We start from the raw sequence: 11,738 nt of genomic DNA on the forward strand, positions 1-11,738 counted from the left end.
TTACAAATTACACAGCGATATGTTTGTCAAACTGATATTGCCAACTACGTCAAATTCATATGAATGACAGCTATTTATATTGTTTACAAGTTACCACAAGCATTTGCGTCTAAGTTTTATAGAACTAATATTATTCGAAATGGAATTAAAAAATAAGTGTGATTGCATTATATTTGGTTGGAAAATTACAACTAGCTATTGTGCTTGAGCTCAAATATCTCAATGTGAATAAAATGTTTGTGTATCGTACCTTAAATCGTTATAATAGCTCAGGCAGAGTCACCAAATGCTATAGTGGTGGACAAAAAAAAAAACAGCAACATTGCCTAAAATGGTTCGGAAAGTGAAGGCTCGACTTAAACGAAATCCACGTCGTAGTACTAATCAAATGGCCAAAGAACCGATAATATCTGAACGAAGCATCTGACGCATTTTCCAAAATAAGCTCAAGGTAAAGCTTTAAAAGTTCCAAGGCACAAGATCTTGCACCAAAGCAACAAAAAGTTAGACTCGAATGAGCAAAGGAGTTGTTACGCTGGGCCAATTTGGAGAGCAAGTTGAGAACTAAAAAATAAGCCAGTTTCGATACGCTGAAGAAAGCTTTTATTCAGGAATAGGCCAAAATACTGGAAGATCACAGCCATAGTCAAGACAAAAGGTGGCCACATCAAGCTAGAGTGAATGGATTGTGAAATTTTAATTATTTTCACAAATTTTTGTAATTTGAATCAATAAAAAAATAATGTGATCGCTTGAATAGGTAACACTTCAATTATCTAACCCTGAATAATAAACTTGCATTCTTAAAAAATAGTGGCACAGCGAACCTGCTTTCTAGGAAGTCAATTGGAACGCATACACACTCGTATGTATAAAAACTGGTTGATACCTGCTGCCCAAAAACAAAAAAAAAATTATTACTATGTAGCAAAACGCAGTGTTAAGTTATACACTAACAATGCTATGTATTTTATCTGTTATGTAGGCTGATTTACAATTTTCGAAGATTTCGATTTCATGAAGGTCTTCCAGGAATGTAACGGAACAGAAGGGCGAGGCAAGAAATGATTGATTGTTAAGTGTTTTAAAGTATGGCTTGTGTAAGTTAGTAGGGTAGGTATGATAGTATGTACAATATTTATATCAATTGATTTAATGAAATACATTTTCTTTAATAAAATAAATTTTGTCGTCCTGAAAAGGACGGATTAATTGATAGTTAATTCTCCACGTATATGTATTCGTATTTTAATAAATAAAATAAAATAATTTAAGCCTTCTTTTCTGTTTTCTTTGGCAAAAGTACAGCCTGAATGTTTGGTAGTACACCACCTTGTGCAATTGTAACACCAGACAATAATTTGTTCAATTCTTCATCATTACGTATGGCCAACTGTAAATGACGAGGAATGATTCTTGTCTTCTTATTATCGCGTGCTGCATTGCCAGCCAATTCAAGAACTTCAGCAGCCAAATATTCCATAACGGCAGCTAAGTAGACTGGAGCACCTGCACCAACGCGTTCAGCATAATTGCCTTTACGCAATAATCGATGAATACGACCAACTGGAAATTGTAATCCAGCACGATTTGATCGTGACTTTGCCTTGCCTTTAACTTTACCACCTTTACCACGACCAGACATAGTTGAGTTGAGTTTCTAGTAGTTGAGATTTATAAAAATTGGATCTATTTTTTTTTAATGATTTTTTTTTTTTTTTTTTTGCAGTAGGTGGAAAGCATCAAAAGCCACAGTGTGAGACTTGAACCCACTAAAACCACCTCTTAGGAATGCATAGAGAATAGATTCCAAGCAAGGGACCGTGAAGGTCCAGGACTAGGAACCCCATTCCAGTTTCAACGATTGGAGTGAAAACAATTACTAGTAAGGCTTAACATTTACAATAGTAAATATATCTAAGCCATGAAATTTGAAGAATGAAAACGGTGAGACGGAATACTACTTAAATTGAGTTTGAGGGGCTATTTATAAGTACACACGTTGAAGGGGATTACTGTAACCACGGTTGTAAAACGGGATTACAGGGGGAGATTGGGCAATGTCGTCCAGGAGGAGGGATAGGAACTGGGGAGGTTTATGCCTCATAGCGAGTAACAGATCAGTTGGTAGCTGATCAGATCTCAGAACGTCGGGGGGGAGGTTATGGGCCCTAGTAAAGTATCGACGAGCTTGGGACAATAGATAATCGTCAAGCCGCTCGATATTGGCGGATTTGTAAACAAAATTTATACGGTGATGTTTGCCATTAGGCTTGCGCTTGTAATTTATACAGTCGCGGAGAATTTTTCTTTCTAACGCACGTAGGCGTTCCATTTGAGCCGAGGAGATGCCTGACCAGATGGGAAAGGAGTAGGTGGAAAGAGGGCGAATGAGTTGTTTATAGCACAAGAGTTTTGCTTGAATATTTAGCTGGTTGTGGCGTCTTAACGCATTTTTAAGGCTCATATGGCGGAAGGACACATTCTTGACAATATAATCGATGTGGGGAATGAAGTTATGTTTGGGAGAGAACATAACTCCAAGGTACTTAAACTTGTCAACAAGTTTAATGGGGGTCCCATTAAGTTTAAGCTTAATGTTAGAGGGGTTATAACTGCTTGGACGATTTCGTGCATAGCCAGTGAAGGCAATGGCAGAGACTTTGAGGGGGTTTAATTTGAGCTTCCACTTATGGTAAAAGCAAGAAAGATTTCCTAAATGCTGGTTTAAGGAGTTAGAGACCCTGGGAGTATAAGACGATTTGGAGTATATTAGACAGTCATCTGCAAAGCAGAGCTGCTTGACATTTGGGGGAGGGATAGGAATGTCTGAAGTGTAGATGTTAAAGAGTATGGGACCAAGTACAGAACCCTGAGGGACACCAGCTGCTACAAGGAATTCCCTAGAAAGGCTAGAACCAACACGAACCATAAATTTTCTTCCTGACACAAATTGGTAGACAATGCTACAAAGGAGCGGGGGGAAATTGAATTGGTGGAGCTTGTAGACAAGGCCTTCAATCCAAACAGTATCAAAAGCTTTCTCAATATCTAGGCTCACAGCCACGGTGGGTTGAGAGTTATAGAGACCTACACAGATATCACTTTGGAAAATACTAAGCGCGTCTGTGGTTGAGGTTTTGTTACGAAAACCAAATTGGAAGTTCGGGAGAAGTCGTTTTTCTGTTATGTGGGACTTAAGTTGACTAGCAATGAATGATTCATAAAGTTTACTTAGTGAGCTAAGTAAGGAAATGGGACGGTAGCTTGAGGGGAGAGTATGAGGCTTACCGCTTTTATGGACAGGTATGACAATGGCTCTCTTCCAAGGCCTGGGAAAGTGACCAATGTTGTAAGAGTGATTAAAGATAATCGCACATGTGCAAAAAAAGAGAGGAGACAGATTTCGCATAGCGTGGTTGGAGATTCTATCCAGTCCAGAAGATTTTTTAGGTCTTTTTGACTTAAGGATGGTGAAGAGACCTGATGGAGTAATGAACCCGTTTGGGTCAAGAGTATTAGCACTGTTGGCTGGGTAGCTGGTGCTGAAGTTAGTAATGCTTTGTCCGAAGTTTTCGTAATGGTCTCGGACAAAATTGCAGACCGTTGTATTGAAATTTGGATTTCCATCACCGAGGGAGACCTTATGATAAAGCTCAAAGGTTTCGCCAAATATATTGGCTTTGGTTGAGTCATCAGAAAAACTTCTGTTATTGATGGTGATGTCAGGAGTGACTTTTTTAATGCCACAGATCTGCTTAACTTTTTTGAAGACATCAGAGTCGCATTTAGCAGAACGAACTAAGGCATTGAAATGATTATTTCTAGCCAACTTGATCCTTTGGGTAAGGATATTATCAAGAGTGGAAATTATAGCTCGCATGAGCTGAAATCGAGGAGAGTTAGTTTGCCTGAGGCGATATAGCCTACGGCGAAGAACTTTGCGACGTTGGATTAGATCAACAGTAAGAGGATCAAGAGGAACCTGGTGGCACTTTTTAAGAAGGGTCAGTGGGACATGCTCTTCGATAGTTGCAGAAAGAATGCTCTCAAGTTGTGAAGTGACACAGTCAATTTCATTAGGTGATAGGTTCCTATTTACAGGAAGGTCAAGGGAGGAAATCATTCTGTCAAGAGTGGAATTGAAGCTGTCCCAGCAGGTGGCAGCGAAATTTAAATACGTACGAGGGGCAGATAGGAGGGCTCTACAGCCTGTGAGAGGTAAAACAACAGCCTGATGGTCAGCAACGCCATCAACGACTGAAGTATTTCCAATCATGTCGGAGAGACAGTTGTCAGTGAAGAAAAAGTCGAGTGTCGCATTGAAGCGTGTTGGCTCGTTGGGGGCAACAAGATTAATATTGAGGTTAATACAATTGTTTATATACCAGTTGTATAATCTGGTACCATTAATGCAGTTTTGAGCGTTATTCCAAAAGTAGTGTTTACTATTGAAGTCACCTCCAATAACAAATGGATTTGAAGAAAGGTTTATTAATTTAGTGAGGTCATTAGGGTCAATAGATTGGGATATAGAGGGCGTGTAATACACGCAGAATAAATCAAGATTAAAGTTATTTTCGAGGAGAAGAGTGATACCGCAAGCTTCAAATGAGGAGAGTTGAGGAATACGAAGTTCGGAAAAAGCGTATGTTGCCTTAAGAAGGATTGCAACCCCTCCACCAGGACCAACCCTATCGAAACGGACGACATTGTAACCAGAGAAAGTAAGAGTGAAACCAGGATTGATTCTGGTTTCAACAGCAAGGAGAACATCAGGCTTACTATGCGTAAGAAAGTTTTGAAAAACTTCACGCTTAAGCTCTGAGCGGAGAGAGTTTACGTTTATAAGAATAATCTTAAGATTATTCATATAAAACGAACTCAAATACTTTACGAGTGAGGAAGGCCTTACGCTCTACTTGTGAGGTGAGAGTGGAAAATTGTTGCTTAATACTTAAAGCAAACGAAAACAATGATTCAATATCAGGCATATGAGAGCCAATATTTGCGCCTGAAGTGCCAGAGGATTTATGAGAGCTATTAATTGGAGCAGGGTGGACAATTTTTTTTGGATTGAGAGGCTGAGCAGCGGACGCAGAGGACGCAACAGTGCGCGGAGGAGCACTAGAAATCGCAGCCATAGAAGCAAAAGAGGAACCAGGCTTGACAAAATTAGTCGGAAGACGGTTAGGGGTTTCAGCCGTTGAGGCTTTAGATTTGGCATTGCGAGAAGCACGAAGCTCCTTAAATTTAGAGCACCTGTAATTTGCTGGGTGGCCAGTCTGACCACAGTTACAGCATTTGGGAAGGGTCTCCGGGATTTGTTGCTTTGTTACTGGATCAAAGGCTTTAGGCGGAAGGGTGCAAGCCCCTTTAGAATGCGAGCCACCACAACGGACGCAACGAGAGGGAAAGTTGCAGAATTTGGCGGTATGGAAGTACCGCTGGCAGTTTGAGCACTGAGGCGCTTCAAGATGAGCTTTGCGCTCAAATTTAACAATAAGATTTAATGATGGAAGCTTGGTGATGCTAAGCAGCATAAGAAGGTCCATATTAGGGGCTGGGTGAAGTTCCCAAATTGTGGAGTTATATCTCTCAGGATTCTTAGCTATGAAGCGCCCTGGAGGCCTAAATTTAGCAACACGAGTGAAGCTGAACTGAGGTAAATCCGTAGCTAATGCTGCCTTGAGATCTTCCTCATCAAATGAGGAAGGGAATTTTTTTTTTTTTTTTTTTTTTTTTTTTTTTTTTAATGATGCCGACAAATTATCTCATATACTTTTTCTAAACGCAATTTAAAATAAAAAATTGCTTTAAACTTTCGTTTGAAAAATGTTTATATAGAAACGGAAATTGCCCCAAATCGACGATTAAAATTTAAAATCAGAAATCATGCCACCAAAAACTAGCGGAAAAGCAGCCAAAAAAGATGGAAAGGCTCAGAAAAATATAACCAAAAACGATAAGAAGAAGAAGCGCAGGAGGAAGGAGAGCTATGCTATCTACATTTATAAAGTGTTAAAGCAAGTCCACCCCGATACTGGTATATCATCGAAAGCCATGAGCATCATGAACAGCTTCGTGAATGACATATTCGAACGTATTGCTGCTGAGGCTTCGCGCTTAGCACACTACAATAAGCGCTCCACCATTACTAGTCGGGAGATTCAAACTGCTGTTCGTCTTTTACTTCCCGGTGAACTGGCTAAGCACGCAGTTAGTGAAGGAACAAAAGCTGTCACTAAGTATACTAGTTCCAAGTAAATTGCGTTATATCAAACAAACACCACTTATTCAAAAGGCCCTTTTCAGGGCCACAAAAATATTCAATTGAGTTGATAATTTATCTATATTATAAATATGTATAGATTCCTGAAATTATTTACGAAAACTGACAGGCTTACCAATACCGCGTTATTGAATCTCAGAATGGTTGCAAGCTCCTCGGGGAGGTACGCAGATCTGATAAAGTTATAAACAATAATCCAGACAAGGATTATTGTTAATAGAAAGTAAAAGTGCTCAAGTGCACTGACTCAATTAACCTCAACATAATAATAATATAAATATGATATATATTTTGTTTTTGATATTTCTTTTAAGAGGCTACTGATAGAAGAAAAAAAATAAAAAAAAACTTTGACAGTCTCTTCATGAATTATCAGCTATCGTTTGGTTGTTAGTGAATAAATGATTCAATCAACAAATTAATTTCTGTCAGTTTTGACGATCTTACAGTTTTTTGATCATGGATAATATAACCTGCTAAATAGAGTTAACTCTTGAATTAACGAGTGTTAATCCTTATCATCAGTCTTAGTACTATCATCGCTTTTAAATTGATATATTCTATATTTGCATTCGTGCTTTAAATTTGAAAACATACAATTTCATGGGAGCTCTTTTACAACTCATTCCTTAAACGTTCTTTTAGTAAGTTCAAGTCATTTACATTACATTATGGCTTTTGATGCTTTCTGCTTACAGCAAAAGAAAAATAAAACATATTGATTCAATTAAATGTTATGACGTGAAACATTCTATGTCTAATGATATACTATATGATACTAATAATAGTATACATATGATACATATACATATTAATATATATTATGCTACTTCTAATAGCTATGTCTATACTATATCTATATGATATAATTTATCATTATCTCTTTTCTTTGAATAAACTTACTATTATAATTGTTGCATTTACATTTACATTTACATTTTGCTTATTTTATTTTCATAGTCAAAAATAAGCAATTGAAAATAGTCAAGCAATTTCAAACCCTGGATAAGTCATGTCATTTTTATTTATCTCTTTTCTTTATATAATTTTGGTCCTGAAAAGGACCGATTTTTGTATATTTATAAAATTATATTGCTTCCAATCTTAAGCACGTTCTCCACGAATACGTCTAGCCAATTGAATATCTTTTGGCATAATTGTAACGCGTTTGGCATGAATTGCGCATAAGTTAGTATCTTCAAAAAGACCCACTAAGTATGCTTCGCTAGCTTCTTGAAGAGCCATTACAGCAGAACTCTGGAAACGTAAATCAGTTTTGAAATCTTGTGCAATTTCACGGACCAAACGCTGGAATGGCAATTTGCGAATCAAGAGTTCAGTACTCTTTTGGTAGCGACGAATTTCACGTAAAGCTACAGTTCCTGGACGATAACGATGTGGTTTTTTCACACCTCCAGTAGCTGGTGCACTTTTACGTGCGGCTTTGGTAGCCAATTGTTTTCGTGGTGCCTTACCACCAGTCGATTTACGAGCAGTTTGCTTTGTACGAGCCATAATTTATGAGATATGTTACAATATGGTATTTTAAAAAATAGCGCAATTGAATAGCTCAATTTTCTCATCATACCTGGATGTTCTGTTTCAACTATTCACATGTTTTAACATTCATTGTTTCTCATATTGCTTATTCTTTTTGTTTTGTTTTCTTATGTTTTGTTTTGTTTTACCCAATATTTTTCATATCTTTCGTAGTGCTTATATTTTCTATAAATAGTCGTCAATCATCTGTCGTCACTTCATTGAATGAAAAATGACGGAAGGATCATAAAAGACACTTCATTCAAGTCGTTGTTAAGTACGGTTGTGTTTTTTTAGTGCTCGTGCTAATTTTCAACTCGCAAATCATTCATTCGGCAATTATAGTGTAAAGTGAAATTAAATTCAAACTCGCGGTAGAGATATGTTAGTGAAATTCAAAATAACAAAATAAGTTAATAAAAAAATAAAAAAATTTTGTACCTGAATTTAAAGTGCAGTGCATATCGTTTACCTGTAGTGTGGTTTATTAAATAAGCAAACAATCGCCAAAGACGATTCAATTATTGTGTATACCTGCAAGGGAAAAAATAAAAATAAAATAAGGTTAATAAGTCATTACAAAATCGAAAGAGACAATAGTAATAAAGAAAGGAAAATAAAAACAAAACTAATTATTTAAAAAAAAACAAAAGAAAAAAGTGTGTCTTTAAAACTATATTTTTATAACAAGCAGTCAAAGGAAGTTTTGTGCATACCTGTTAAAAAAAGGTATCCAATCAAAAATAAAAAATTTTTTTTTTAAAAATTGCTTACTGGTGAGTGATTCATTTTTGTGAACTTATTAAACAAATTGAACATTAATTTTGAACATTATTAAATTTTGTATTTTGTGCTTATTTATATATATTATATATATATTTTTATGCACACTTGTATATGGTATTATATCTTTTAATTATATTTTAAATTAATTTTCTTGTATTTTCGTTCTGTCCGTCTGCATACCTCCTGTTCCTATGGATGTGGAGGGTGTAGGTTCAAATAGCGCCAGTAGCTCTGAATCGGAGCCTGACTCCACTATTAAACGGCGCAAAACATCTTCGCCTAAAAAAGATGAAAAAAACATTAGCTACAAAAAAAAATTTTTAGTCCTTTCTAAAAGGTTCAATGAAATTGAAAAGCTTTATCAAGCTATTTTGCATGAAAATGCATCTCTAAAACAAATGCTTCACGCTGATTACTCTAGCGATCTAGAAGTTGATCCTCAAGAAGAAGAGATCAGTACTCCATCTAGCCTATCGGCTACTACAGCCACTCCCGCCTCTTCTGATGCTGCTTTCGCAGCAAATTTCCCAGCTCTTCCAGTGCCCAAATCTAATGGTATTTTAACTAATGCTCCCATTCATACTACTACGACATCTGCCGTTCGTCTTACTTCCTCGCGCCCTTTGCCAGCGGCTGCCAAAGATAGTGGCAACACGGCCATTCCTCTCCCTTCAAGTATGCCAACTAGTGGCAAAACTCCCCCAGCTATCACTGTTCGTGATGTTAATATCAAAGAACTTCGCAGCAGCATCAAAGCTGCTCTTCCCAACTCTGCATACGAGTTCAAAGCCATTAATGGTAAAACTTTTCGTATCCTTACTAAATGTAAAGATACATTTTACAAAATAAACGCGGTCCTTAAAGACCTCAAAATTCCGAGTTTCGCTCCCATTCCTTCAGAAGACAAGATAACCCCTGTTCTTTTGAAAAATTTCCCTTCCTCATTTGATGAGGAAGATCTCAAGGCAGCATTAGCTACGGATTTACCTCAGTTCAGCTTCACTCGTGTTGCTAAATTTAGGCCTCCAGGGCGCTTCATAGCTAAGAATCCTGAGAGATATAACTCCACAATTTGGGAACTTCACCCAGCCCCTAATATGGACCTTCTTATGCTGCTTAGCATCACCAAGCTTCCATCATTAAATCTTATTGTTAAATTTGAGCGCAAAGCTCATCTTGAAGCGCCTCAGTGCTCAAACTGCCAGCGGTACTTCCATACCGCCAAATTCTGCAACTTTCCCTCTCGTTGCGTCCGTTGTGGTGGCTCGCATTCTAAAGGGGCTTGCACCCTTCCGCCTAAAGCCTTTGATCCAGTAACAAAGCAACAAATCCCGGAGACCCTTCCCAAATGCTGTAACTGTGGTCAGACTGGCCACCCAGCAAATTACAGGTGCTCTAAATTTAAGGAGCTTCGTGCTTCTCGCAATGCCAAATCTAAAGCCTCAACGGCTGAAACCCCTAACCGTCTTCCGACTAATTTTGTCAAGCCTGGTTCCTCTTTTGCTTCTATGGCTGCGATTTCTAGTGCTCCTCCGCGCACTGTTGCGTCCTCTGCGTCCGCTGCTCAGCCTCTCAATCCAAAAAAAATTGTCCACCCTGCTCCAATTAATAGCTCTCATAAATCCTCTGGCACTTCAGGCGCAAATATTGGCTCTCATATGCCTGATATTGAATCATTGTTTTCGTTTGCTTTAAGTATTAAGCAACAATTTTCCACTCTCACCTCACAAGTAGAGCGTAAGGCCTTCCTCACTCGTAAAGTATTTGAGTTCGTTTTATATGAATAATCTTAAGATTATTCTTATAAACGTAAACTCTCTCCGCTCAGAGCTTAAGCGTGAAGTTTTTCAAAACTTTCTTACGCATAGTAAGCCTGATGTTCTCCTTGCTGTTGAAACCAGAATCAATCCTGGTTTCACTCTTACTTTCTCTGGTTACAATGTCGTCCGTTTCGATAGGGTTGGTCCTGGTGGAGGGGTTGCAATCCTTCTTAAGGCAACATACGCTTTTTCCGAACTTCGTATTCCTCAACTCTCCTCATTTGAAGCTTGCGGTATCACTCTTCTCCTCGAAAATAACTTTAATCTTGATTTATTCTGCGTGTATTACACGCCCTCTATATCCCAATCTATTGACCCTAATGACCTCACTAAATTAATAAACCTTTCTTCAAATCCATTTGTTATTGGAGGTGACTTCAATAGTAAACACTACTTTTGGAATAACGCTCAAAACTGCATTAATGGTACCAGATTATACAACTGGTATATAAACAATTGTATTAACCTCAATATTAATCTTGTTGCCCCCAACGAGCCAACACGCTTCAATGCGACACTCGACTTTTTCTTCACTGACAACTGTCTCTCCGACATGATTGGAAATACTTCAGTCGTTGATGGCGTTGCTGACCATCAGGCTGTTGTTTTACCTCTCACAGGCTGTAGAGCCCTCCTATCTGCCCCTCGTACGTATTTAAATTTCGCTGCCACCTGCTGGGACAGCTTCAATTCCACTCTTGATAGAATGATTTCCTCCCTTGACCTTCCTGTAAATAGGAACCTATCACCTAATGAAATTGACTGTGTCACTTCACAACTTGAGAGCATTCTTTCTGCAACTATCGAAGAGCATGTCCCACTGACCCTTCTTAAAAAGTGCCACCAAGTTCCTCTTGATCCTCTTACTGTTGATCTAATCCAACGTCGCAAAGTTCTTCGCCGTAGGCTATATCGCCTCAGGCAAACTAACTCTCCTCGATTTCAGCTCATGCGAGCTATAATTTCCACTCTTGATAATATCCTTACCCAAAGGATCAAGTTGGCTAGAAATAATCATTTCAATGCCTTAGTTCGTTCTGCTAAATGCGACTCTGATGTCTTCAAAAAAGTTAAGCAGATCTGTGGCATTAAAAAAAGTCACTCCTGACATCACCATCAATAACAGAAGTTTTTCTGATGACTCAACCAAAGCCAATATATTTGGCGAAACCTTTGAGCTTTATCATAAGGTCTCCCTCGGTGATGGAAATCCAAATTTCAATGCAACGGTCTGCAATTTTGTCCGAGACCATTACGAAAACTTCGGACAAAGCATTACTAACTTCAGCACCAGCTACCCA

The 11,738-nt window shown here is 38.1% G+C and overlaps 3 protein-coding genes across 3 annotated transcripts; 1 reads left to right on the forward strand and 2 right to left on the reverse strand.

Annotated features, from left to right (window-relative positions):
* Positions 1–1,270: 1,270 nt before the first annotated feature.
* Positions 1,271–1,645, reverse strand: LOC119676589 (histone H2A). Its single transcript, XM_038087833.1, has one exon. It carries the CDS (start codon positions 1,643–1,645, stop codon positions 1,271–1,273), a length of 375 nt encoding a protein of 124 aa, XP_037943761.1.
* A 4,235-nt stretch (positions 1,646–5,880) lies between these two features.
* Positions 5,881–6,315, forward strand: LOC119683780 (histone H2B). The gene has a single exon (XM_038097642.1). It carries the CDS (start codon positions 5,896–5,898, stop codon positions 6,265–6,267), a length of 372 nt encoding a protein of 123 aa, XP_037953570.1. The 5' UTR covers positions 5,881–5,895; the 3' UTR covers positions 6,268–6,315.
* Positions 6,316–7,369: 1,054 nt separating this feature from the next.
* On the reverse strand, positions 7,370–7,903 carry LOC119683885 (histone H3). Its single transcript, XM_038097759.1, has one exon. The coding sequence runs from the start codon at positions 7,805–7,807 to the stop codon at positions 7,397–7,399; it is 411 nt and encodes a 136-aa protein (XP_037953687.1). The 5' UTR covers positions 7,808–7,903; the 3' UTR covers positions 7,370–7,396.
* Between the last annotated feature and the right edge of the window lie 3,835 nt (positions 7,904–11,738).

This window comes from Teleopsis dalmanni, chromosome 2 (assembly GCF_002237135.1).
Source record: "Teleopsis dalmanni isolate 2A chromosome 2, ASM223713v2, whole genome shotgun sequence".
Lineage (NCBI taxonomy): Eukaryota > Metazoa > Arthropoda > Insecta > Diptera > Diopsidae > Teleopsis > Teleopsis dalmanni.

What these genes read in the sequence shown, in the direction of transcription:
- LOC119676589 (XM_038087833.1), bottom strand. Translation starts at nt 1,645, where the DNA reads ATGTCTGGTCGTGGTAAAGGTGGTAAAGTTAAAGGCAAGGCAAAGTCA.
- LOC119683885 (XM_038097759.1), bottom strand. Translation starts at nt 7,807, where the DNA reads ATGGCTCGTACAAAGCAAACTGCTCGTAAATCGACTGGTGGTAAGGCA.
- LOC119683780 (XM_038097642.1), top strand. Translation starts at nt 5,896, where the DNA reads ATGCCACCAAAAACTAGCGGAAAAGCAGCCAAAAAAGATGGAAAGGCT.